We start from the raw sequence: 26,826 nt of genomic DNA on the forward strand, positions 1-26,826 counted from the left end.
ATTTTTCTGTATACAACTAGATTTATGAATTTCTTGTGAGCATAGATCTGTGTCATTGCCATTATATATATATAATTCTTAGCATTATACCTAACATATAGTTGTAGCAAGTTAGAAGGATTTATTCGTTGTGTGTGTTTTTTTCTAGGAACGTTTGGATTTTGCAATGAAAGAAATAATATTTGATCTTCTCAGTGTTGGAAAGTCTACTAAAACTTTCACCATTAATCCAGAGGTAAAATAAATAAATTATAGAGTAATACATTATTCTCAACTTTTTCTTTTTTAGTGTTTTTTTGTTTGTTTGTTTTGTTTTAGAACACTGTTTCTGAATCCGACTATTAGGCTCAAACCCATAGTTAGAAGTTCTACTTCTTACTACAGGTGTGATCTGGGACAAGTGGTATAACCTTTCCGATAGCTAACTGAACGATTTAAGACTAGTGTTAAGCATGGTGCAAAATAATCCAGAGAGGAAGTTTTTCAGGTTAGCCAGCTCAGCTGGATTCTAGAAGTTGTGACGTGAGCTCATGTTTCTTGTAGAAATAATATAAATATAAATAATATGAACAACAGGGTCTTTAATAAATATCATTCATTCATCATTTATTGAGCACCTAAATTGTGTCTCAGGGACTATTTTAGATATAAGAGACAAAACAGACAAAAATCCTTTTCCCCAGATGGAGCTTATAATCATAATTTTTTAAAAGAAAAAAAACAACGTTATTCTACTTCTGTGGCCCTGTTTTTTACTAGTAAATTCTAATTCACTCTGTAGACATTCAATTTTCAGATTGTTTTTAAATGTTTTATGAACGTATTGCTTATCAGAATCTAATAACATTTGAGAATGTAAAAAGACTATAGGTGCTATCTATTATGTCTTTTAAATTACTGCGCTGGTTCTCCTCATAATCAAATCCTGAGATATATATTTATGTAATTAACAAATAGGATAGAAAGTTATTGAAGCTTTCAGCTTATGGTATTTTTAAGATAGGGTAATATTTACTTCTGGGGTTTTTAAGTGAGCATATGTGAGTGTTTTATATACTCCATGTGGTTTCCAGCAACAAAAATCACATAATGAAAGGCATTCTCTTAAACATCCATTTTCAAAAGTATTTCCTCCATAGAACAAATTTATTTCTAAAAATAAGTTTCTCCTCACTGAAGTTCTAACACTAGGAGTAGAAAAAGTGTCAGTTCTGTTGTTGTTTTTTGTTTTTTTGTTGTTGTTTTTATTTTGTGTTGTGTGTATTTTTGTTTTTGTTCTTTGAGAGAGAGGAAGAGAGAGGTACTGAGAGATAGAAACATCGATGAGACTGAGCCCAGTGTGGAAAAAGGAGTAGAAAAAGTGTCAGTTTGCTGTTTTATTGTTGTTGTTCATTTAGGCTTACTTTATTAGGATTATCTTCAATCCACATTTTCCTTTCAGGAATCATTTTAAGTTTGTGAGAACTAGTTTAAGTAAAACCAGGTAAAAGTATCCATCTATTCATTTAATCAAATACCTGCAAATTGCAGTACTCTGAAAGAATGGGTAAATGAGGGCAGTTCTGTGGACCCGGGGCATTGCGGACGTTCCCACTTCCTTCCAGGTGTCTTGTATGGCTATGTGACCTGACCTCTGATGTTTACTAGTAGCCTAAGGGAAGGCACCAGTGCTGTCATATAGCTTAAACTCAAATCTTACTTAGATAACAAAAGATGTTTTAATAGAAGTTTTCCTTCCTCCCTGGATTCCAGTGAGCTGTCTTGCAGGCCCACTGGGATGCACGTGCCTGCTGTAGAGACCACTGGTGCAGGTCAGAGATAACGGCAGCTTGGGCTGAGACAGCGAGGTGCAGATAGGGAGGTCATTTACCGAGGCAAGAAACACTGGGAGGATCGATTTGTGGGGGAAAGTGCATTTGGTTTGAACATGTTAAATCTGAGACGTCTTTTTGACATCAGGTAGGTAATTAAAGTCCTGTAAACACATGCAATGGCTTTGGGAGAGAGAACATGATGGTAGGAGAAGGCGTTCTAATATTTAATATCCGATAAAGGAGGCTCAGCCTGAAATGCAGCACAGGGAACACAGCCAGCAGTGGCACAGGTGTACCGAGGGCGGAAATGTTTCAGGAAAGAACACTGTCCCGTGCTGCTAAAGTCACAGGATGCAGGCAAAGTGCCCCCTGTTGTGAACAATATGGTCATTAACCATTGCGAGTTGCTTCAGTGAAGTATTCTCAGAGGGCTTATTAAGATAATTGAGTACAGCCCTAACCGGTTTGGCTCAGTGGATAGAGCGTCAGCCTGTGGACTGAAGGGTCCCAGGTTCGATTCCAGTCAAGGGCATGTACCTTGGTTGTGGGCACATCCCCAGTGGGGGGTGTGCAGGAGGCAGCTGATCAATGTTTCTCTCTCATCAATGTTTCTAACTCTCTATCCCTCTCCCTTCCTCTCTGTAAAAAATCAATAAAATATATATTTTTAAAAAAGATAATTGAGTACGGTTAACAGAAATGCAGTATATTCAGTTGAAAGGGAAATGTTGAATGTGCAAGAAAAGAGATAATCAATAGTATAATTTCCCAAAAATGTTAAGATCAGATAGCATTCTAAAGCTAAAAAGACCAGCCCCCCCTCAACTCAAATAAGAGCAAAGGAGAGGAAGAAGTGCAGATATAAGTGCACTGGTGTGTGTTGTAGTGAGAGTTTAAAGAAGGTTGGTTTTTTCCTTCTGTGAAGCAGGAGAGGGAGAGGGAGAAGAGGAGGAGGAGAGTTGAGGACAGATGGAAAAGGTTTGAAATAAGCTTTATAGTGAAAGAGGAGAGCCAGTTGACCTCTGAAGTGAGTGGGTGGCATCTGGAATTTGACATTAAAGCACACTTCAGTGCCTGGATTGGTTAAAAAATGTTGAGCAGAAAGCTGAGTTTTCCTGCACCCCAGTATTATTTGATGAGATATTTTTAATATGAGAAAAATATCGGCTGAAAGTCTGCTTTACTTTTGAAAACTTTCTCTCCGCAGAGAATGAACATAGGCCTCCGAGTCTTCCTGGTGATAGCGGACAGCTTGCAGCAGAAGGATGGAGAGCCACCAATGCCAACAACAGGAATTATTCTTCCTTCAGGAAACACGCTTCGTGTGAAGAAAATTTTTCTCAATAAAACCTTGACCGATGAAGAAGCGAAAGTCATAGGTTAGTGTTACCTCAAATAAATAGAACAGCTTGTTGATACAGTTTAATGTGCTTCTGTAGAAGTTTAGATCGAATCTAAAACATATATGTTTACCTATTATGGTTATTCCAATACATGGAGTGATTTAAAAAAATGAATAAATTTTTTATATCTATAAGTTGTTAGGTTAAAAGTCTTCTGTTTAAAGCTTTATTTTCTTACGTGACATTATTTACTGCATTTCATTCTTCCTTCAAATTTTAGTTCTGTGCATAATTTTTACATATACTAAAGCCAATCATCAGGGAGAGGAGTATATCACAGTCAAAATGCCTTCTTTTGCAACATTGATAAGCTAATGTCTTTTTTTTTTTAATTGAATTTGTTGGGGTGACACTGGTTAACAAAATTATACAGGTTTCAGGTGCACAATTCTACAACACATCATCTGAACACTGTACTGTGTGTTCACCACCCCAAGTCTTGTCTCCGTCCATCACCATTTATCCCCCTATATTCTCCTCCACCTCCCAAACCCTCCCTTCCCCCAGCAATCACCACACTGTTGTCTGTGTCCGTGAGTTTTTTATCTCTTTTTATTTCCTTTTTTGCTCAATCCCTGCACACAAATCCCACCTCCCGACAGCTGTCAGTCTGCTCTAATTAAGGGACTTTTATTTTTACAGAAAAGGAATTGTAACTATTCCTTATTTAATTTCTAACATTTTATAACTGAGGGTTTTTTTCCTCTCCAGGAATGTCAATTTACTATCCTCAAGTGAGAAAAGCATTAGATAGCATTCTCAGGCATTTGGACAAAGAAGTTGGGAGGCCAATGTGCATGACTAGTGTGCAGATGTCTAATAAGGAGCCTGAAGAGATGATTACGTACGTAGTAAATTAATTCTTTTCATTGCTGTTTCAGTTTTTGTAAGGAGTATAGATGGTTGATTCGTGCTTACTTGTCTTGTTCCTTTCTCTCCCGGAGTTCTGTATTGCCATCTGCTGTGGTTGTTAACACGGCGGTTCCTGCCACGTGCCAGGTTCTGTCCTTTAGTATAGATAGCGGAAGGTGTCCTGGATTCTCGGTCTAGCTTGTCAGTGACAAAGCTCTGCTCTCATTCTGTGAGTGATAGGTAAATCCTCGTTGCCCCAGATGTGTGCGGACTCATTGGTGGATTAAGTCAGACCAATGCTCTTATTTCCAGGGCCCTGATAAACAAAAAAGAAAACCCGAAAACCTCCTGGGAACCAGGGGTACAGAGAGGAAGAATGTATGAGTAGTTTTTTTGAGACAGTACTTCATCCCTGCCCATCCCACTCTAGTCTTGTCACCACTGCTTATCATCCCAGCATCTTTTTTCCTGATTAGGAATTTCCTCCTCAAGAGAATATAGTTCATGGCAATAACTTCCTTCATTGGCTAAGATATATCTACATATTCTGTATAAGGAACAGCATTTTTCAGATAGTAATATCTGCATTCCAGGTCTTAGATGACCAAATTGGAAGTTGGGTCTCTCAATTTAATTCATATATAGTTATACACTAGTGTGTAATAATATCTCAGAATTTCTCTGACGTGAAGTTTTTCCTGCGTTATTTCATCACAACCACTCTCCTCATTTCTGTCGATACGTTTGCCCTCCTCAAGCTCCTCTGGCTGCGTATGTCGAGCCCCCCATGATGGCAGCATCCCCCCGTCAGCCGTTCCTTCTGTGACTCCACCAGTGTTCGCCTCTGACAACAGTACCTTTCCTTCCTTTGCTCCACTTTAATCTTTGTTGGCGAGTTTCCTCTTTTGAGTATTCATTGTTGTGAAATGCCACCTGAATTTATCACTGGAGACAAGTAAGCAGCACAGCTACACACTTTGCTGTCTGTGTGTGAACCAAGTAACAGACGGGCAGTGACTAATTATGATAGAATTTGAAAAAAGTGACGTGATTTGTCACTGATTAAGGTGCTCATCTGTTAAGTACGTCATGATCGGTGGACTGAAAAGCTAACAGGGGAACTTTTTTATGCAATTACTTACAGTTAACATGTGGGAACTGAAGACTGAACCATGCTGGGACTGGTGGTATTTAACTAAATTGTGGTTCCCAGAGCTCATGCATATTGGAACCATGGAAAGAGACAACTGACTATATAAAAACTCTAAAAGCCGATAGCAAATCCATTGCCACTATAACAAATATGAGCCTAAAATATTTAAATCATCCAAATTCCTTTATACATAAGAATTATTTTCTAGGCCAACTGAAGAGCTATTTGGATAAGTTAACTAAAAGCCTCACCTTGAAATACAGACCAAAATAAAAACCAGTATATTAAGATGTTAGATATTTAAAATAAATACAATCATTGAGTAACTAGAAGTAAATACAGTAGATTTAAATTAATCAAGCCTCTGAAGGAACCAGATGAATTTCAAAAATGAACACATTTTATTACATAAAAATTTGAAGTGTGTGTGTGTGTGTGTGTGTGTGTGCGCGCGCGCGCTGAAGTAAAAAGACAAGAACAAACCATAGCAACAGTGGTATATGAGAAAGTCTGTTTTCTAAGAACCTTGTTAGTAAAGTATATTAAATAAAAAATTTTTGTTAATTTCGTAGGCTCCCACATAACCAATGTCTGATTATTTAATATCAGTATTATTGTATGATAGTTATTTACTAAAGATTTAATATTAGTTAAATTATATTTAAAATTTATTAATTTGAAATAATTATATTAAAAACAGTGTAATGTATATTCATTATTTAAACTGAATCATTCCTTTGCTTGTTTTACAATTACTGAAAACCTTCTCTGTTTACTGTGTTTTTCATAGAATTATCTCTGTATTCTTCTGTTCATTTATAAACTAATAATTATTTACTGAATGTGTGTGTGCTCTTTTTTATATTAAACTTTCTGGGGTGGGCTCCTGTTTCAACTCTGCTTCCATTTCCCAGCATATGTAATATACTTAAGTCCTGTTGTGACATATTTTTCAGGGGGGAAAGAAAACCCAAAATTGATTTGTTTAGAACTTGTATTGCTGCTATTCCAAGATTGATTCCTGACGGTATGAGCAGAACTGACCTCATCGAGCTGTTAGCAAGGTAAAGGAGAGTCACTATTTGCTATGCTGACTTGTATCTCTTTTGATCCCTTTAAATCTCAAACCAGCCCTGTTACTATTATCACTAAAAGCTAATGATATAGACATTTAATCCTTCGTTTGATTTACTTTCTAAACTCCCATTTTGTCTTTCATGTTTTGTTAAACATGTTCTCCCCATTCGTGTTTAACTTTTAAAGTTCTTTTATATTCCCTTACAAAGCCCATTTTTCAACTCCCTCACTTTCTATCTGGCAGTATTTCCTGGGATTTATAAAACACGTTATCCCTTAACATGGGTGTTTTCTGTGTATGATGATACGGATTAGGCTATTAGTTTTTTGTTAACTCCTACCACCATTTCTTTGGCACCCAGGGTGGTGGCCGAGTCTCATTTTCACTGGTTTCTTCTATTGCATTGCCCACAGGGTTGAAGTTTTGTTTTCCCTTTGCTCTGTTAGCATGGCATAGATCCAAAAAAATAAGCAAATAACGTGAGCCAAACTTAAATATTAGCTTTCAGAACTAATTCTAAGTTGAGGTGGTGGCCGGTTGAAAACCTGCTTTGTTGATGTAGTTAAGAATTCCCTAGATGAGGGGTTCGATCGTGAATCTTTTAGGGTTTGCAGATCTTGTGATCTCTGTCACAACCACTTGTCTCTGCCTTCGTAGTTCAGAAGCAGCTGAAGCCAGTCTGTAAAGAGAGAGCTGAGTGTCCCAGTGGGCGCCCACCGGAATGAAAGTGCATCTCTAATCGGCAGCGATGCGGCATCTAGTGCAGGAGCAAATGTCTGAACAATGAATGACAGTTTGCTTTTCTGTTTCCTTTGCTTCTTTCCCCTATGACGTTTACTTACTTATTAATTTACTTCAGCAGAAAGAAAGCTTCTAGGATCTGGTCTATTTTCTCCCCTATTCCTCTTATTTGCAATTGTGATGTCCAGATCTTGTGTACTTATAAATGAAGCAAGCAGTCCAACAAGTCAAAGATGCATGGTAAATGTGTAGGCCTGTATGCTGGCTCCCAGGCAAGTGCATGACGTCCCCTGCCTTAAATTAGCCAGTCCGCATTGCTGTTCTCCTCATGCATCTATACCCTGAGTCACTGAGGTAGGTGTCAGATGGCATGTACACATTCGTGGATTAAGGGATGTTGAAATAACCTTTAAAGTCGGCATCATATAGTCAGTCACTCTCCTCTCCCACAGTTACCTCCCTGGGTGCCACTATCAGACACAACTCCGGGCTCGAGACCCTTAAGTTGGCCCTGTGTGACACTTCTGATGAGCTGCCGCCACTGCTGCTGTCCTGGGCTGACTCCCATGTCGGTCTCGCTATGGTGCATTTCCTCTTCAGCCTCATTGTCACTGAGGGCTGGCTTAGTGAAGGCCAGGCCTGGTTCAGCAGGGTGAAGGCTGTTCCCTCCGTTCACCGAAACCACCCAGCTTTCCTCCTGTGTCACTGAGGGTAACGCTAGCATCCCGCTTCCCAAGCATGTCATTGGGGCATATTTTTAAATGTCACCTGCTTTTCTTTTTCATTCAAGCTGTTTCTAACTCTGATGCCTTTGTCTTGATGGTTAGTCTCTAAACAATCCTCCTCAGGCCCAAATCAGAAACATACTCATATGATGATATGTACTGCAGCCATCTTTTCTGTGTGTGTTTTTCTAATCATTCTCTTTATGTTCTGTTATAACCCTTGAATTTCATCATGTTCATGTCCCCATATGGTTTCGAGTCTTTAAAAGGCAATTTTATATAGCCTCTCCTCTAATTTCTTTAGCCTTAACACTGTCTTTAGGTGTTAGTTTGAAAATGTTTTATTTTTCCAGGTATACTACACTTATGAGGTTACTACTAAATGTATGCTCATTCTCACCTTCAAGAAATATTTCTGTTAAATTGATTCCGTCTTTTTTTGTTCTATTTCCTTTCTTACAACTAGCCATCTTATATTTAACAATAACCTCAGCAGCATGAAAGGAATGATAGAGGTAAATCATGTTCTTCCCAGTGATAGTAAAGGACTGAATAAATGCGAGATGGCGCTAAGACATTATATGATTGCATTTAATTATTGATTGATTAGAGGATAACATTGTATTTTAAGAATTAAAGGATTTTTAAATATAATGCTGATATGGCAATCTGTACTTTCCTAAGTATGGCATTTGCATTATGATCAACATTATTCTGAGTTACAGTAAAAATACCAACTAGTATTAGTAGGTTGATATGTGAATTTAAACAAGTGACTATAGACTAGCATAGGAATGGATATAACACAAAAAGTGAACGTTGGTTTCTGTCTTCATACTTGGTGCAAACCAGTAAAGAGGCCACGTTTACCAAGCTCTTAGTTTTAAGATGCAGGTGATAAAACTACTTGGAAGGTTGGGGGTTTGCTGACGGACCTGTGTTCCCGCAGGCTCACGGTTCACATGGATGAAGAGCTGCGCGCTCTGGCGTTCAATACCCTGCAGGCTCTCGTGCTCGATTTTCCAGATTGGCGGGAGGACGTGCTTTCAGGATTTGTCTATTTCGTTGTCCGTGAAGTGACTGACGTCCATCCCACACTTCTTGATAATGCTGTAAAGATGTTGGTACAATTAATAAACCAGTGGAAACAGGCAACCCAAATGCATAACAAAAACCAGGACTCACAGGTATCGTGTTCTTTTGTGTGGTCCCTTGGAATGTGATCAGTGGCGTTCATGTATCAAACCCTAAATGCTTTATTCATTTTATTCATTTTCAAAGTGTTTATGATCCATGAAACTGAGTTTTCCTGTAGTTCATACCTTAAGTATATCATCTTTCGTGTCTAACCTTCTTCCTTTGATAACAGTGAGTTTTGTATGAACGTAGGTAGTAGAGGCGATTCTAGTTCAGATTTAGGTTGCTTCCAGTATATTTAAAGCTGGTACAATAAAAAACGTGGGTCGCCTTTCATTTGAGTTATTTGATTGTTTTGTCCTTGGCACCAGTCCCTATTTCTCATATACAGTTTGTGTCCTTCTTAACCATGAAAGGTGCCCAAATTACTGATTTATGATAATGTGTAAGTCGTAGAACCTTGGAATTTTAGAACTGGATCATAAGCCAACCCAGCTTCCCAGCCTTTAATGAGCATATAAATCACCAGGGGCCTGAGAATCCATTTCTAACAAGTTCCCAGGTGATAACCGCTGCTGCGCCTCGGCTCTGAGTACAAAGGATACAATCCAGTCCCCTCACACTCCACGTAGAAATGTCAGCCCAAGAGTGACTAATAGTGTCAGCTCCAAGGTGACAGAGTAGCCACTGAATGATAGAGGTGAGATACAGAATGCTTGTTTAGACTGCCAGTGACCAGTCAGTGCTTCTTCCTCCACCATGTACTCTATTACATGTTTATCAATTCAGGATTATTGAAATTGCTGGAGCTGAGACAGGCTTGTAGCCTTAATTTCTATGATGCACTTTACTCTTAGTTGTTTTACTAGAATGTCTATAAATGCATTTTGAAGCTTCATTTTTTAACTTCTGTCTCTTTTTGAAGCATGGTCTAGCTAATGGCGCTTCCCACCCCCCTCCTCTGGAAAGGAGCCCGTATCCCAGTGTATTCCATGTGGTCGAAGGGTTTGCTCTCGTCATTCTCTGTAGCAGCCGGCCTGCCACGAGGAGATTGGCCGTCAGTGTCCTTAGAGAAATACGGGCTTTATTTGCACTTTTGGAAATACCCAAGGTAAGATTTAGATACTTCATTTACTTCCCTAATGAAAATGCTAAAAAACTATCCTGCTGTCCATCTTTATTACATTTCTGTTGCTATCATGCAAGTATAACTTACTCCATAACAAAGTCTTTTTGACGGGGTCTTAACTAACCCACATCAGTTCCATTTGTAACCAGTAGTGCTAAAGTGAATGTGAATATTTATTTAAATTTGGCTACTTTTCTTAAACATTCTTAAATTTCTCCCAGCCGGTATGGCTCAGTTGGTTGAGCATCGTCCCATGAACCAGCAGGTTATGGTTCGATTTCTGATCAGGGCACATGCCCAGGTTTCCTGTTCCATCCCCAGGAGGGGGCGTGCAGGAGGCAGCTGATTGATGTTTCTCTCTTATCGATGCTTCTACCTCCCTCTCCCTCTCCCTTCCTCTCTCTGAAATCAATAAAAACTTATTTAAATTGTTTTAGACATATGTTGTCTTTTTTATAGGGCGATGATGAATTAGCCATAGATGTGATGGACAGGCTGAGCCCATCCATTCTTGAGAGCTTCATACATCTCACGGGGGCCGATCAGGTAACTGTAGTGATTTCTGTAACTGTAATGTACTGCAGTGCAGTGATTGTAATGAATGAATGCCGTTCAGTCTTGTTTTAGAACCTAAGTCACATATATACATGAATTTTCTTTACAAATGTAATGCATTAGACCAGTGGTTCTCAACCTTCTGACCCGTTAAATACAGTTCCTCATGTTGTGACCCAACCATAAAATTATTTTCGTTGCTACTTCATAACTGTAATGTTGCTACTGTTATGAATCGTAATGGAAATATCTGATATGCAGGATGGTCTTAGGCAACCCCTGTGAAAGGGTCGTTCGACCGCCAAAGGGGTCGCGACCCACAGGTTGAGAACCGCTGCATTAGAAAGTATTTTTGAAAACTGTACTTTAAAAATTAAAAATACTTTTTAAAAAGTGGCACACAATAAAAAAAAAAGTTGCAGCGGTTTATTTCTATGGTTAGTATACTTCCCCATGGCAATAAAAATATTTTATCTTTGTAAAATTCCAGTCTTTTTGATCTAAGAAGTTCCTCTTAAATCTAATGTTACTGTTAACTATTTTTTTTTTTTTTGCTATTTATTATAGTATATAATATTTTTTATATATATACTGGTTAAATTACTATGGAAAATTTTGTTGAAATTTGTAGCAAAATATTGCACTCTATCTTCAATAAATGTATTTGTTTACTTTGGCACATAAGTTTAAATGCAATGTAGTATTTTATGCTAGTCATAATGTAATTTGACTCATTAAAATGAAGAAAAAACTGTATTTTTTACATTACTAAGAAAACATGTGCAAACTTGCTTAGTTGAGTTTGAATTTTTTAAAAAAAGTCATATATTAAGATTTCAAGATTGATGTAAGAGTATCAGACTTTACTAGCTGACATTCTTTTTATTCCTGTTTTGGAATGCATGAACCGACCAGAGGTTTATGTGCTTTCTGCGTAACACTTGGTTTTTACAACTCACAGATTATGTGTAACCAAGGGAGATAATAAGAAAACTTCATAAATATAAGAGATGGTTATAAATCTGTACAGTTTCAAGAATTCTGTTTCAGATGATTAACCTGAATTATGCTGACAAAAAGAGTAGTGGATGGCTCTATTTTAGTGCCTAACGCAGTGCCTGGCTCTTAGTGGGTGCTTTATAAATATCAGTTGAATGATGGAGTAAATTGAGTCTCTGTTCAGCTTAAGGTTCCATTTTTGTTTGAATGATGTATAATTTGTTCTGAAGGTAAATCTTTCTCTTCAGTATAAGATCCCAGAATATTACTGAGCAAATATTTATGAACTAGAGGCCCGGTGCACGAAATTCATGTCGGGGCGGGGGGGGCTGTCCCTCAGCCCAGCCTGCACCCTCTCCAATCTGGGACCCCGGTGGGATCAGGCCTAAACGGGCAGTCGGAGATCCCTCTCACAATCCGGGACTGCTGGCTCCCAAACGCTCGCCTGCCTGCCAGCCTGATCACCCCCTAACTGCCCTCCCCTGCAGGCCTGGTTCCCCCCAACTGCCCTCCCTTGCTGGCCCAGTCACCCCTAACTGCCCTCCCCTGCAGGCCTGGCCCCCCCCTCCCAACTTCCCTCCCCTGCAGGCCTGGTCCCCCCCAACTTCCCTCCCCTGCAGGCTTGGTTCCCCCCAACTGCCCTCCCTTGCCGGCCCAGTCACCCCCAACTTCCCTCCCCTGCAGGCCTGGTCCCCCCAAACTGCCCTCCCCTGCAGGCCTGGTTCCCCTCAACTGCCCTCCCCTGCAGGCCTGGTCCCCCCCAACTTCCCTCCCCTGCAGGCCTGGTTCCCCTCAACTGCCCTCTCCTGCCGGCCTGGTTCCCCTCAACTGCCCTCCCCTGCAGGCCTGGTTCCCCTCAACTGCCCTCTCCTGCAGGCCTGGTTCCCCTCAACTGCCCTCTCCTGCCGGCCTGGTTCCCCTCAACTGCCCTCTCCTGCCGGCCTGGTTCCCCTCAACTGCCCTCACCTGCAGGCCTGGTTCCCCTCAACTGCCCTCTCCTGCAGGCCTGGTTCCCCTCAACTGCCCTCTCCTGCCGGCCTGGTTCCCCTCAACTGCCCTCTCCTGCCGGCCTGGTTCCCCTCAACTCCCTTCTCCTGCCTGCCTGGTCACCCACAACTGCCCTCCCCTGCCAGCCATCTTGTGGCCGCCATTTTGTGTTCACATGGAGGCAGCCATCTTTGTGTTGGAGTGATGGTCAATTTGCATATTACTCTTTTATTAGATAGGATATACACCTCTAGAAAGGAGCCCATTTTCCAGTCTGTTCCACTTAATCTGTAGAGCACATCCACATGAAAGTTAACAGTTTGTTTTGGGGCTCTCTAGCTGCTGCAGTGCGCCCACAAAAATTGCATAGTCATAAATGAATTACGTAAGTAGTGGTCCTCAGCCTTTTGGTTTTATAGATTCTTTCGAGAATAATGAAATCTATGGAATCTCTCTCCAGAAAAACACATGTAGGCACATGCGCACAAACCCTTAAGTCCAATTTCGGAAATTCACTACTCTCTTACGCCCATCTTGGAGCTCATATTAACCTGCATTAGGACCTCTGTTCTTGAAACTCGCAGCAGGCCACTTGTAGTTGAAAGCAGTTCCTGTGGCAGAACTTCAGTCATGAAGTGTACAGTAATCAACGTTTTCTGTCTCCCTAGACTACTTTGCTGTATTGCCCCAGCTCGATAGATTTACAGACATTAGCAGAATGGAATTCTTCTCCTATCAGTCACCAGTTTGACGTGATTAGCCCGTCACACATATGGATATTTGCACACGTGACCCAAGGCCAAGACCCATGGATTATAAGCCTCTCCAGTTTTTTGAAGCAAGAAAACCTTCCCAAGCACTGCCCTGCAGCTGTGAGCTATGCTTGGATGTTTGCATACACAAGACTTCAGTTGTTGTCCCCGCAGGTTGATATAAAGTAAGTGTATATGTTTTTGGTATTTCTGTGTATTTATACTAATTATGTACCTCTGTAGATTCTCAGGTATTGTGTATTGGGTGTTTTGTTTTTTTGTTTGTTTTAATGATGATGGACTCTTTTCACCTTGTGTAACATTTATGACCTTACCTTACTTAAGTCTCCCCGAGTTACCATATTTTAAAGTATTCGTCCCTCTTCTACCACCACTTCTATCTCACCATTTGCTCTATTTTTCGACATTAAACTTAGCACCGTCTGACATTGTTTTTTGTTTTGTTTTGTTTTTTAAATCTCACCTGAGGATATTTTTCCATTGATTTTTAGAGAGTGGGAGGAAGAGGGAAAGACAGAGAAACATTGATGTGAGAGAAACACATCGATTGGTTGCCTCCTGCATGCACCCTGACCAGGGTCCAGGTGGGGAGGGACCTGCAACCAAGGTACGTGCTCTTGACCAGAATCAAACCCGGGACCCATTGGTCCGCAGGCCGACGCTCTATCCACTGAGCCAAAGCAACTAGGGCCTGACGTTTTATTTGTTTCTTTATTGTGTATCTCCTCCAGCAAACACGTTGGTAATGGGTGTTTCAGGTTTTTGTTTTGCTGCTGTCACAGGTGCTCTGAACATTCTCTAACACGCTAAGACAGTGTGGATGAATGAATGAACTTGTAGCCGTGCTTTACTCACCTTCATTGCCCCTAGCATTAGTTTTCTTGAAAAATTTCAAATTATGTTGTGTTATTTATCTGTTTTATTTTTGTTTGTTTGTTTTTTGTTTTTTTCTTCAGTAGCCCCATCAATGCTAAGAAAGTGAATATGACCACAAGCAGTGACTCGTACGTCGGCCTGTGGAGAAATTACCTGCTTCTGTGCTGCAGCGCAGCCACGTCCATGTCAGCGTCTCCGTCTGCAGGGTCCGTGAGGTGCTCTCCTCCTGAGACGCTGGCATCCACCCCCGACAGCGGCTATAGCATCGACTCCAAAGTAAGCTTGCCAGGTCTGCCCGTGCACCAGGCGCCACAGAAGTCATGTGTCAAACTTTCTTTTCCAGGACCATAAACTAAGTTGGTTGAAAAAGTGTATTTGTTACTTGCACTGATAATTAAAAAAAAAAAAAAAAAAAAAAGAGTTCAAGAAATCCCAATACTGCTTTTATGGAGTCCTAGTTGGAATAAAAAACTAAATGTAGTTTTTCTTCACGGAAAAAGGGCCATGCTCATTAAATTCATCAGAATGGATATTTTTAAAGTCGTTTTCATCCCTGTTTTCCCTTTCATTTTCTATAGTTTTCACACTCCTTAGTATCCAAAAGGAATGATTTAAATGATTAAATATATTTTTAATTTCCCTAAATTATGTAGTGATATAAATGACACTTGACAAGAACAGTTATCTAGTCTTCATGATATGACAAAAAATATTACGAGGTGGCTGAAGGAAATTGAGAAAACATAACACTTGGGTGTCCACTTCAACACCAATGACTCTTTTAGAAATAATTTTGTTCCACTCATTTTTGGGACAAAAAACAGGCTATGTGAGGGAGGGAGTCAGCCTGTTATCTGGTGGTGAGACCCTGAGAGACCCACAAAGCCCAGTTGTGTTAATGAACTTGCAGTGAATCGTTGCGTAAAGTGTGTAGACGTTTAGGTATGTGCACCACAGGTGAATTTTGAAGCCCTATTCATTCTGAAACTTCACTTATCCATTGTCCTTGGCCAAATAGTGTTGAAATGTGAAATTATTTAGTTGGATGTACTATCATTAGCAGGTGCTATAAATACTTTTTTTTTTCCAGATTATTGGAATCCCATCCCCTTCATCCTTGTTTAAGCACATAGTTCCAATGATGCGCTCTGAGAGCATGGAAATCACAGAGTCCCTTGTTCTAGGTCTTGGCAGGACCAACCCAGGAGCTTTTAGGTAATTATCTGTATATGTTTTCTCCATGCACTAAATGTAAATGTGGCTGCAGGGAGAGAGGGGGCAGTGGAGTACTTATCAGGAGAGCCACTTATCAGTCCTTTTACTGGTTAACTGGCCATGTAACATTTAACAAGTCACTTGATTTATTTGAGCCTTTACTTCCCCATTTTGATTGAGTTAATAAGCTTTTACCTTACTTTCTTCACAGAATGATTATGAAAATCAAATATTTACTATGTATAAAATGTTCCGGAAATAAAATGCTGTTTAAATCTTAAAATTCCTACCGAATTTATTTACACAGTGATTCTACTAACTTATAATCTCATTCTATTGGTTAAAACTATAGTTTTTCCCCCTCTTAAGAGAATTGAATTATTTTTAAAAGTAATATTGACACACATATTTTACATAATTCTTGATGGGTTTTTTTTATATAAATGAAGCAAATCCTTCCTTTTTGCCCAAAGTTCTGCTTTGTTATTGCCTTCTAGGCTTTGGATTTATTGTTTTGAGATTATCCTCCATTGATATGAGATGGTATTTGATGTTTTGCCTCCAAGATGATATGCACAATAGAGACTAAATTGTAATATGTGAGGTGCGGGAATAGCATTCATTAAAAAGGAAATTTTGGAAGATTATTTTATGACAAGTGGTGCTAGTAGCAAAAAATGGGATACAAAAATTACCTCAGCTTCTTAAAAAACAAAATCCCATAAATTGAAACAGTTCTGAGGCAAATACTTTATCTATGGTAGTTTCTATAGATGATAAAATTGTGGATGGGTTTTATTTTCTTCTGCTGCTTTTTCTGTTTTCCCAATCTTCTATAATAACCACATTTTTCATTTTAAATCAGAACATAAGCAAAGATAAATTATCATGTTCATGAAGTTTATACCATTTGACCCATTAATTCCATTTGTAAGAATTAATTCTAAGGAAATAATCAGAAATAAAGGCAAAGGTTAACATACAAAGATGTTTACTGAGGCAGTATTTATAATAACAGAAATTACATCAAATTTAATGCATCAGTAATATATGAAATGTTAAGGAAAAGTATGATTATCACCCTATAATAGAATACTGTGAATTGATTAATTGCATATAAAAGTCCTTATGCTAGTACTAAGTAAAGAAAAAAAAAGGATACCATCATATATATGATAGGGTTTCAACTATGTGAAATGTATGTGGGCTGCAAAATGATTGGACAGAAATGTTGATAGTACTTATTTCTATAAATTCAGATAAGTGCTCTATACCATTTTTTCTGCTTTTCTAACATTCTACAATATACAGATTTGTTTTATAACCAAAACAATAAAAATTGTGTTTTAAACAGTAGGATTAGGGTTAACTGAGGTCTATTTACCTCAATATGTTAATATTTACATATTTGCACATCAGGTTATATCTGTTCAGCTATTAATTGAAAGAATGTATATCATTTTTCTTCTAGGGAACTGATAGAGGAATTGCATCCCATAATTAAAGAAGCACTCGAAAGAAGGCCAGAGGTAAACTGGGTAGTTTTTTCTATTATTAAATATTTGTTTGGCAAACACTTATTTGTCTTCTGTATTTTACACATTACACCAAAGTTAGAAATTCAGAAGTAAATAAATAAAAGATTGGCTACTGTAGTTTTCAACCTCTTTTTTTTTTTTTTTTTTTTTTTTTAAATATACAGACCTCTTTCTTCCCACACAGGAGATCTTATGCAGAAACAAATTGTTCTAGCTGAAGTGAGGACAGTTGGAGTCTAGAGCGGGGTCGGCAAACCTTTGTTGTAAAAGGCCAGATATTAAATATTTTCAGCTTTTCTGGCCACGCTGTCACTGTTGCAACTACTCAGTTTTGCTGCCTAGACTACTAAACAAGTGGGTGTGGTCATATTCCAATAAAACTTTATTTACAGCAACAGGCCAAATTTGGCCTGAGTGTCATATTTTGCCAATCCCTGGCCTGGATCCCCAAATATAAAGATGTGTGTCAGGATCTGAGCCACTTATAGAAACCATAGGTCCAGTGGAACAGACAGGTGTGAACCATAATTGGAACAGTGAGTTGCACACTGGGATAAAGCCATAGGTAAGGGGCCGTACAGCTACGGAGAAGAAAGCCTTCCGCTCTGCCTGTGGAGGAAGGGAAGGCATTATGGATGAAGCACTGAGACTTTGAGGTGAATTTTGAAGTATGTTCCCCAGTGGACAAGCAAGGGAAAGACATTCTAGGCAGAGGAACAACATTTCCAAACTTCATAAAAGAATCTGGCCATTGTAGGTTCTTTTGTGTCATTATATAAGGGGGAAAGGAACTGATTATGCTAGAGAGGAAGACGGGGGACTCCTGGTTCAGCTGTATCCGGCAGACCAGTGGTCCCCACAGGACACTGGCATCTGAGAAGTGCCGGGAGAGCCTGCTAAAAGTACAGGTTTCTGGGCCTATTAAAGGAGAGTTTCTAGAGTGGAGCCCAGAAACTGTTTCTTAAGTATCTGAGTTGAGTCTGCTGTAAAGCACTGAGAATCCGTGTTATTAACATTGGAGAGTCACAGAGGAATTTAAACAAGAGAGGAAGATGGTGAGAAGAGCTACTCTGTTAGAGACTTTAAAACAGCATCCAGCCCTGCAGAGCAAGCATGTCAAACTCAAAGGCTGACACAGGCCAAATAAACAAGGTTTAAGTTTATGGGGGCCGCAAAAAACGAAAGCTTCAATTTTCATAGAAATGGAGGTTTATTTTGATAGAGACATGCTGAATACAAAGGGCTGAAATAAATGAGTAATTGTTAACAAAATAATAGAACATTTTAATAAAAATTAATATTTTTTCTTTAACTTACCAGACACTGAATAACTGCACAAATTAATAAGCGTAATGCAAATAAACCTATTTTTCTTGTTCTCCGAAAGCGAAATATTTCCTGTTGCGCACACCAAACAAGTCAGTCCAAGACTAATGACGTGGCAATTGGCTGCTAAAATATTCGCTGCTAGTATTAGTGGAGAGAAATGGTGCACCTGCGCATAAAGTGCGTAAGGAAAATGAATGCAACACGATTATAGTAATCATTCATTAGCGAAGGTTGTAGTTCATTATTAATAATTATGTATAACAGGATATTGTAAAAATTAAGCTACAAAATTTTTATGAGACTGTTTCTTACATACCGTTATATTGTCTGGGCTGCAAAAATATTTGTTGTGGGCCCGCGGGCCGTGAGTTTGACATGCTTGCTGTAGAGAATAGTGACAGTATTCCCGTTTTGTAATTCGATTTTTGTTTCAGAATGACTTACTAGGGGGAAGTGAAATCAGAAACAAAATTAAGTAACAGTATTTATATTACATTTCGGGGCGGGGGGGGGGGAGAAGTCATCATCGCAAGTGAATAGATATGTACACTGGTGTACCTTGAATGTAAGATACATTTTCAGAGCTTTAGGTTGACAGTCTTTCTATGGAGACAAAATAAAAACCAATCAACTAAAACTTTGCAGAAATCTTCAAAGACTGTTAAGAAGCCATCCTGGTCAATATGAGTGAATTGCTGGAAACTTCATAAAGAGCTAAAATACTATTTTTTTTAACCTGGCTTGAATATTTCTGTATTCTGAAAGGCAAAAAACTAGTGTGTGGACACAAAAGTGGAAGACTAATAACTATGTTGTTAATCGCTCTGTATTATACAGATTACATTATAATCAAATAATCCAAGGAAAGGAGTGAGATAGCTCCGTCCTAGTGCTGTACCTGTTCCCCTTAGAAGCTGACTCAGGTTGAGGTGTTGCACCTGTTACTCTCAGCATGAGTACTTCAACCCTAATCAGACAAAACATTTACTCATATCAGGATGATTAAAGACATTTTTATTCTGTTGTTCTTGTATTTATTTTTTGTGTGTCAAAATTCAATGTTAAAATGGAAAACGTAGGCATGACCAAAATCAGAGGACTCTTCTGTCCCTCCTGTGATGTTTTCCCTGCCCTGCTGTCCTATTTGGGGGAGTATCTTAGGGATTCTTTGTCAAAGAGAACAGTTTAATAAAAGCTTCAGTCCTTCAGTCAGGTTGGTAAATCACCTAAAAGTAACAGTAGAATTTTTATTTTCCTCCCCCATACAAGGGGTATCAATCACCGTGGAAAATGTCATGTGATTGTATTTGCTCATTAATTTCAAACTATCTACACATATCTCTTTGGTGCAGTAGCTACCAGAGAGTTTGAAATCTGTATTAACACAACCAACAGAACTTCAATAAGCCACAAAGCTCTAAGGCAGTGGTTCTCAACCTTCCTAATGCCGCGACTCTTTAATACAGTTCCTCATGTTGTGGTGACTCCCAATTTCGTTGTTACAAATTGAACATAATTAAAGCATAGTGATTAATCACAAAAAACAATATGTAATTATATATGTGTTTTCCAATGGCCTTAGGCGACCCCTATGAAAGGGTCGTTGGACCCCCAAAGGGGTCGCGACCCACAGGTTGAGAACCGCTGCTCTAAGGCATTCGCAGTATTCTTTGCAAGTCACACCTTTGCAAGGCTTTTGATAAATTTCCCCAAAGGATCTTTAATTGATATCTTTGTATCCTTGGAATAGAATATGAAACGGCGCAGGCGTCGAGACATTTTGCGAGTACAGCTGGTGCGGATATTCGAGCTGCTGGCAGATGCTGGTGTCATTAGTCACAGGTCAGTGCCCGATTTTGCTCTTTTAAACTTTGAAATAATTAGGGAACATATTTTTTCTCTCATGAAACCTAACAGAAAAACACCTGTGCACCCAAAAACCCTGTCTGCATTACTTGTAAACATTACTTAGCAAAGTCAAAGCTGCATCCAAGAAATTAGCTAATGGCTAAAAAATGTATTTCGAAATCTAACATTAGCGCTAGTTTGCTTTGAGGTAAAAATTGGATATCATGTTCCTATGATCTTGATATTTGTTGGAATGTAGTAACCCAGGCAAGTGGGCAGTAGCCTCTTTTTTTTTATTATTACTGATTTAACTATTTCTTACCTCATTTTTAAGATCTCTTTCTTCTAGATTTGTAAAAATCACGCATTTAAAGGTGCCACATAATAAAGTTTGCATATTTATTCCATTCAACTGTTAATCTATCTTGCTGGGGGGAAATATGAAATCTACAAACATAATTTGTAACTGTTTTCACCCCTCACCTATGAAAACATAAAGCCTGGGGTTGTTGCTGGACTAGAGGCATCTGGACACTAAGAGCAGCCCCTGGCGGAGAATTTCGTCAGCTTAGTGTTGAGAAATAACTATTTCTTAGGAGGTAATGGTGTTGCCTGGTCGTTGAAAGAGAAAAATATGCATCTGACCATTTCCCAAAAAAGGTAACTCAAAAGAGATGGTGAAGGTCTTAATAATCAAGCAGGTGTAGGATTGTTACTTCAGCATTTATCCTCCTTATTTCTGAGTATGCTTTTGACAAGTGCTTTTAAAATAGAGCTTTAATCAATGAGAATTTAAACCCTTGGTTCACCATTCTTTTACAGAAAATGGAAAGAAAGAAAAAAGAAACATTCTGTTTTCTGCCCCCCTCAAAAATAAAGCAGTCCAAGTTAGAAAAAAGTAAACTTGAAACTTGCTAGGCTTGATGCATAAAATTAACCTAATACACATCTGAATCATCTTTCTTCTCCTTTGGTTGCTTTTAATGTGTGTTAATGAATGAACAATCTTTGAATGATAGATACTGTTTGGGAACTGCAAGATGTTGGCTTACTTAAAATTTAACTGCGAAAGCTGTACTCATTGTTGAGCAGTAATGGTTTTGAACATAGTTGTTTGCTTTGTTTTATTTTTTTAAAGAGAAACGAATATAACACTATTGTATGACTGGCTTTTTATTTCCTTGACTAAGTCAAAAAGGTGAATTCTCAATGTCAAGAAGGTAGGGATACTTGTTTTGTTGACCTAATTGATCCTATGTACATTGTAGGTAACTCAGTGAATATTTCTTAAATCACTGGATTCTGGGCCAGGTTGCAATCTGCTAAATTAGTTTCTCATTCACCAATAAGGCATGGCCTGGAGTTTAAACACTCATTGACAGAATAAAGGAAAGATTTTCATCATGAATTCATTCAATATACAGGGTGGGCAAAATAGGTTAACAGTTGTGAATATGCAGAACATAGAATTTATTCTTGTATTATTATTTATCAATGTGTTGTTTTCATATGAACAACTGTAAGCCTACTTTTGTCCTACCCTGTAATGTAGATGTTTATTAGAAGCTATTCACTAGTAAAAAATTATTTTTAAAATCACATATCTCAGATGTACTTTTCAAGTATAACACAGAAAAGCTGACCAAAATAAATGTAAACGTCATAGCTAATCATTTATGTAGCACTTATAGTTCATTGGGCCTTTCATATATGATGTCAGTTATATTCCCAATCAACTGCTCTGAAGCAGATACTAATCTCAGGCTTAATAACTGATGGAACAAGAGTGGAATCAAGACTTCTGACTCCAACCAGATGACCCTCTTCCACCGATGGGTTCTAAGTACCAGAGCCTTCGCCTCAAAGAGAATCTTATTGCAGAGATTCTCGAGGCAGCTCCATGGGGCTAGACAGGAGATTTGAAAACCAGCACTGTTACTTGAATTCCCTTATATTTTTATATCCCAAATAAGACTTGTCCTAGAGTTGTGCTAAAGGTATAATATGAATATGCATAGCAACTATGAGACTGGTTAGAACTAGTCTTTCCTCTTCCTTCCTTTCTAAATTGGTCCTCCCTATCCCGTATGCCTCCTTATTTCCTTACTTTGAAAGCTGTATATTTTGATGGAGAGGGAATAACACTTAGCACTCAGAATAGTTGATTCAAGTTAGATATGGGACTGAGTAATATAAATTGCAGTAGTAGTTCCTTGATTAAGAAGCACCTTTTATTTTTACATAACCTCTGAGCTATGGAGCCAACTGCAAGAAGCGCCATTTATTTTTATATCTAAGTAAGCCAAGCACACATTCATTTAACTTTTGTGTATTGAGTTGCATGCTACCATGAGCATGCAGAGTTCCAATTTTGATTACTTGGAATTTGTTTTGATTTACATTTATAGTTTGAAATCACATTTTCTTTATCACTTATTTTCTTGAATATTTTCAGTGCAAGCGGTGGCCTTGATAATGAAACACATTTCCTCAACAACACTTTATTGGAGTATGTAGATTTAACTAGACAACTCCTGGAAGCAGAAAATGAAAAAGACTCTGACACACTGAAGGATATACGATGCCATTTTAGTGCCTTAGTGGCGAATATCATTCAGAATGTTCCAGGTACGAATTTTAGTTTCTTAGACCACTGTTGAATATTAAGGGACCACCATATTTATTCTTCCCCTCAAGTTCTGTAATCTAAGTTGATGAAGCAACTTGTGAGTATACTGGGTAATTGTGTCAGTATTCCATGAATGGCAAGAGTGTTTTGCTTTTGAATCACTATCAGTGATTAGAAATTTTAAAAAAGCAACCCAGCATAGATTTTCAACGATCAAGACAGCAATGCAGAAATGTGAAAGAAAAAAAAATCAATAAAATAAGCTCTTTGGACAAACTTGTTCTAGATGCAAGAGCCAAGAGCATACCGCCCTAAATGATAATTGAGGATAGAATTAACAAGATACTTTTGAATAATGGAGAGGATATGGGCCATAGACATAAAGTACAAGGATACAGTGTTAACTGAATGATTCATTTAACACATACGTGCCTGTAATTGACCACATATTATATGCCGGGTACTGGTTGAGGCACTAGGAATATGGATACATGCAATTTCATTTCAAAAAGTTATAAATATTTTACAAGTGAAAGACAAAAATGTAACTATAGCCTTTAGCATACAATGTAAATACAAATGTTTCTTTTTGTTTCTGGAAAAAAATTAAGGTTTCCTTAAAAAGTATATGCGAACAGTTGGCTTTTAAAGTAAGAGCACAGTTGTGTTTTTGTAAAAGGGTCCTGTACGAACTTCTTTAGGTATATTATTTTCAAGTGCAGGAAACCTACTTTGAACTTTTGGGGCAAATGATGCTGTTAAGAGGAAAGGAGCACTTTTTCCCCCTCTAAATTTTCTGACCTGAAGCTCACTAATGTACAGGTATAATTTAATCAATTGCTAAACACTTATCTGCAACTTCCACATTGATTCGTGATGACACGGTTGCATTTCCTCAAGACAGACCGCTGCCGAGAACTGGTCGAATGGGATTTTAAAATGGAAAGAATCCTGGGAGCGCCTGCCTCTCAACCAGTGGTTTTCAGATTATGTTGTCTTCCCTCTGGTGCCAACAGCAAGAGGCAGCAGGCGGCGCGCTGTGCTTAGATCAGCCCCCCTTTTATTTGTTTTGTATATAAAGCGGCGACGTGAGGATTCTTTCATAAACACAGCTGCACCGCTGAAAACATGCAGTTTTAAAATAACGTCTGTAGTCCAAAGCTCTCTCATGAGCGAGACCAACCAACCAAGGTCAGAGGTGTGTGTGTGTTGCTAATGCCCTGGCCAAGCTCACCATGGAGCCAGCAGCAGCCTAGGGGCGGCAGGCGTTTCCCTCCCCCCTCCCATCCCCCCCGTAACGCAAGCCCCGGTGACAGGCTGCGACCTCGGGGCTGTCACTCACCTCTGTGTAAACGATTTGTCACTAGAGAGGTTTTCGTTACGTCAAAATGAAAACATTTCTGTTTTACAATGTTACGTATTGAATAACAAACAAGTTGAAATGCACTTTAAAGTGAAAGAAATGGAAATGACTTTCTCCGTCTGTGTCCTTTACAGTGCACCAGAGAAGAAGCATTTTCCCTCAGCAGAGCCTTCGGCACAGTCTGTTCATGCTGTTCAGTCACTGGGCAGGCCCTTTTAGCATCATGTTTACTCCCCTGGACAGATACAGTGACAGAAATATGCAAATTAACAGACATCAGTACTGTGCACTAAAGGTATTTACTTAGAAATCTGATTGCTTTTTCCTTATGTTAGGAGTGTAGTTAAAATTTTTGTCTCAATGTCTAGTGTTATAAAAAGGGTAGGGATTTCTCCTGAGTACCTGAGAGTATTAGAATGTATATATTTGCTTGCTGTATTTTTGTACTGTAAGTTTATTTAAATGCATAAAATACAGTACAATGTAAGAACCTTCAGAATCTACCCCAAATTTTGAATTCCATTGTCTTAAAGAGCTGAGGATCTCCTAAAAGAAATGCCTATTTTTTTCCTTACTTAAGTGCTTTCTCTTGCTTGTTTTTTTTTTGTTTGTTTGTTTTGTTTTGGGGTTTTTTTGCTTCTTTTCCGGTACTGTTCAAACTCCATGTCTAATTTGGTACCATGATACCTACTACTCATAATAAATTACTTAGTTTCAAAAATCGCTATTGTGCTTTTCTTTGTAAAGACAGAAAGGTGTTGTAGCTACATAAGCATGAGTGAAAATAGGCTGCCTCTTCTCATTAAACAACCCCACGTTACCTGCGAAATGTTTTAAATGTAATTCTAATATTATTGTTTGAAGGCTATGTCTGCTGTGCTATGTTGTGGCCCTGTTGCAGATAATGTAGGACTCTCATCAGATGGCTATTTGTACAAATGGTTGGATAACATTTTGGACTCTCTGGACAAAAAGGTAATTATCGGTAATTCCCTTAGCATTTCATAATTGTCATTGCATTATCTGGAATTATTGTATGGCCCACTAAAAACAAGTCGTTTTTAAAATAAGATAGGTTAGAATTACATGCAGAAAACATACTCTGTACATTAAATAGGATGCCATCATCTAAAATTTCTAATTCTTATTTATTACACACTCCTTGCTCGTGGTCATTTCCCTTTTATGTTACAGGATTAATACAGTAGTGTGTATACATCTCACAATAGGGTTCTAAGTCTACAAATAAAGTATTAATGTAGGACACATTGCACTCCACGGAGGAACTGTTATTTGCTGTGTTTAATTTCTTGTTTTTGACCACCCTCCAATTAATCATTCTTTCTTGCCCTCTGGACCCTGTGCCCTTCGCACTCTCGTGGCACACGCGCACAGGCGTCACAGTTTAAGGCAGAACTTACGTATTTTCCCCTCAGAGTAATTTTTCTATTGGGTTACCAAAAACAAGAATAAAGCTTGATAAAAATAACTGGGGAGGGTAAAAGCTCACTTTGCTGACAGCGCTGCGTCACTGCCACGTTCACCCACGGCCTGTGGGCTCTGTGGGAGGAGGGAGCTGTCCTGCTCAGCATCTTGGGGACATGCCGGGGCCCACGGTTCATGGATCCAGGTCGCTTTTTCTAGGGGCTGGATAAAATGAGAAGGAGTTGGAAGAAAAGAGACTGAGTGTTGTGTTAAATGCAATAAGTACATGCGTGACGTTTGAGTAAAATGCAGAGAAGCAGACCGTTGAATCGTATACGACTCTCTCTGTCCTGGGCGATTTTGTGACCTTTCCGTAGGTTCATCAGTTGGGCTGTGAAGCAGTGACATTACTGCTGGAGCTGAACCCGGACCAGAGCAACCTGATGTACTGGGCAGTGGATCGGTGTTACACGGGCTCCAGGCGGGTGGCTGCCGGCTGCTTTAAGGCCATCGCTAACGTTTTCCAGAACAGGTACTCCCAGGCCTGTTTCTTTACAATTTAGTTTTTCTTAAGAAAATATTTCCATTTGAATTCAGAAATACTAATTTAGAAATATTTCCATTTGAATTCAGAAACCAGTATTTTCTTAAGCTCTATCAGAAATTATCCAAAATAAGGATAATGATCATCATGCATTTGTTGTTTTACCTTTTAACCTTAAAAAAACAACAAAAAGCCGAAACCGGTTTGGCTCAGTGGGTAGAGCGTCGGCTTGCGGACAGAGGGGTCCCGGGTTCGATTCCAGTCAGGGGCATGTGCCTGGGTTGCAGGCACATCCCCAGTAGGAGATGTGCAGGAGGCAGCTGATCGATCTTTCTCTCTCATCGATGTTTCTGGCTCTCTGTCTCTCTCCCTTCCTCTCTGTAAAAAATCAATAAAATATATTTAAAAACAAAACAAAACAAAAACACAATAACCACCCAGTCACCTCTTGGGTTTGGCTGCTGCGTGCCTGCCTTCTGGCCCTGGTATACCATGTGTATTAGCTTGTGTGAAGGCTGCTAAATATTACATTCCTAACATGTGGAATTTGTCCCTAGGGATTATCAGTGTGACACAGTGATGCTCCTAAATCTGATACTGTTTAAAGCAGCTGATTCTTCTCGAAGTATCTATGAAGTTGCTATGCAACTCTTACAGGTTTGTAAACAAATGTGAATGAAAATCTTTTTACTCGGCACCTAATAAAGCGCATC

At 38.9% G+C, this 26,826-nt stretch overlaps 1 protein-coding gene across 1 annotated transcript in view; it reads left to right on the forward strand.

Annotated features, from left to right (window-relative positions):
- The window catches only part of FRYL (FRY like transcription coactivator), a 245,410-nt gene that overhangs the window by 149,367 nt on the left and 69,217 nt on the right, over positions 1-26,826 (forward strand). Inside the window, exons 16-32 of the mRNA XM_081097652.1 lie at positions 149-235; positions 3,022-3,193; positions 3,929-4,061; positions 6,179-6,286; positions 8,716-8,953; positions 9,829-10,014; positions 10,492-10,578; positions 13,242-13,510; positions 14,303-14,498; positions 15,313-15,437; positions 16,909-16,966; positions 20,055-20,146; positions 22,608-22,780; positions 24,279-24,439; positions 25,009-25,119; positions 25,947-26,101; positions 26,671-26,770. Coding sequence (XP_080953778.1) covers positions 149-235; positions 3,022-3,193; positions 3,929-4,061; positions 6,179-6,286; positions 8,716-8,953; positions 9,829-10,014; positions 10,492-10,578; positions 13,242-13,510; positions 14,303-14,498; positions 15,313-15,437; positions 16,909-16,966; positions 20,055-20,146; positions 22,608-22,780; positions 24,279-24,439; positions 25,009-25,119; positions 25,947-26,101; positions 26,671-26,770 — 2,451 coding nt within the window. The remainder of the gene's footprint in view (positions 1-148; positions 236-3,021; positions 3,194-3,928; positions 4,062-6,178; positions 6,287-8,715; positions 8,954-9,828; positions 10,015-10,491; positions 10,579-13,241; positions 13,511-14,302; positions 14,499-15,312; positions 15,438-16,908; positions 16,967-20,054; positions 20,147-22,607; positions 22,781-24,278; positions 24,440-25,008; positions 25,120-25,946; positions 26,102-26,670; positions 26,771-26,826) is intronic.

Source organism: Myotis nattereri (genome assembly GCF_964212035.1).
Source record: "Myotis nattereri genome assembly, chromosome: 1".
Taxonomy (NCBI): Eukaryota; Metazoa; Chordata; class Mammalia; order Chiroptera; family Vespertilionidae; genus Myotis; species Myotis nattereri.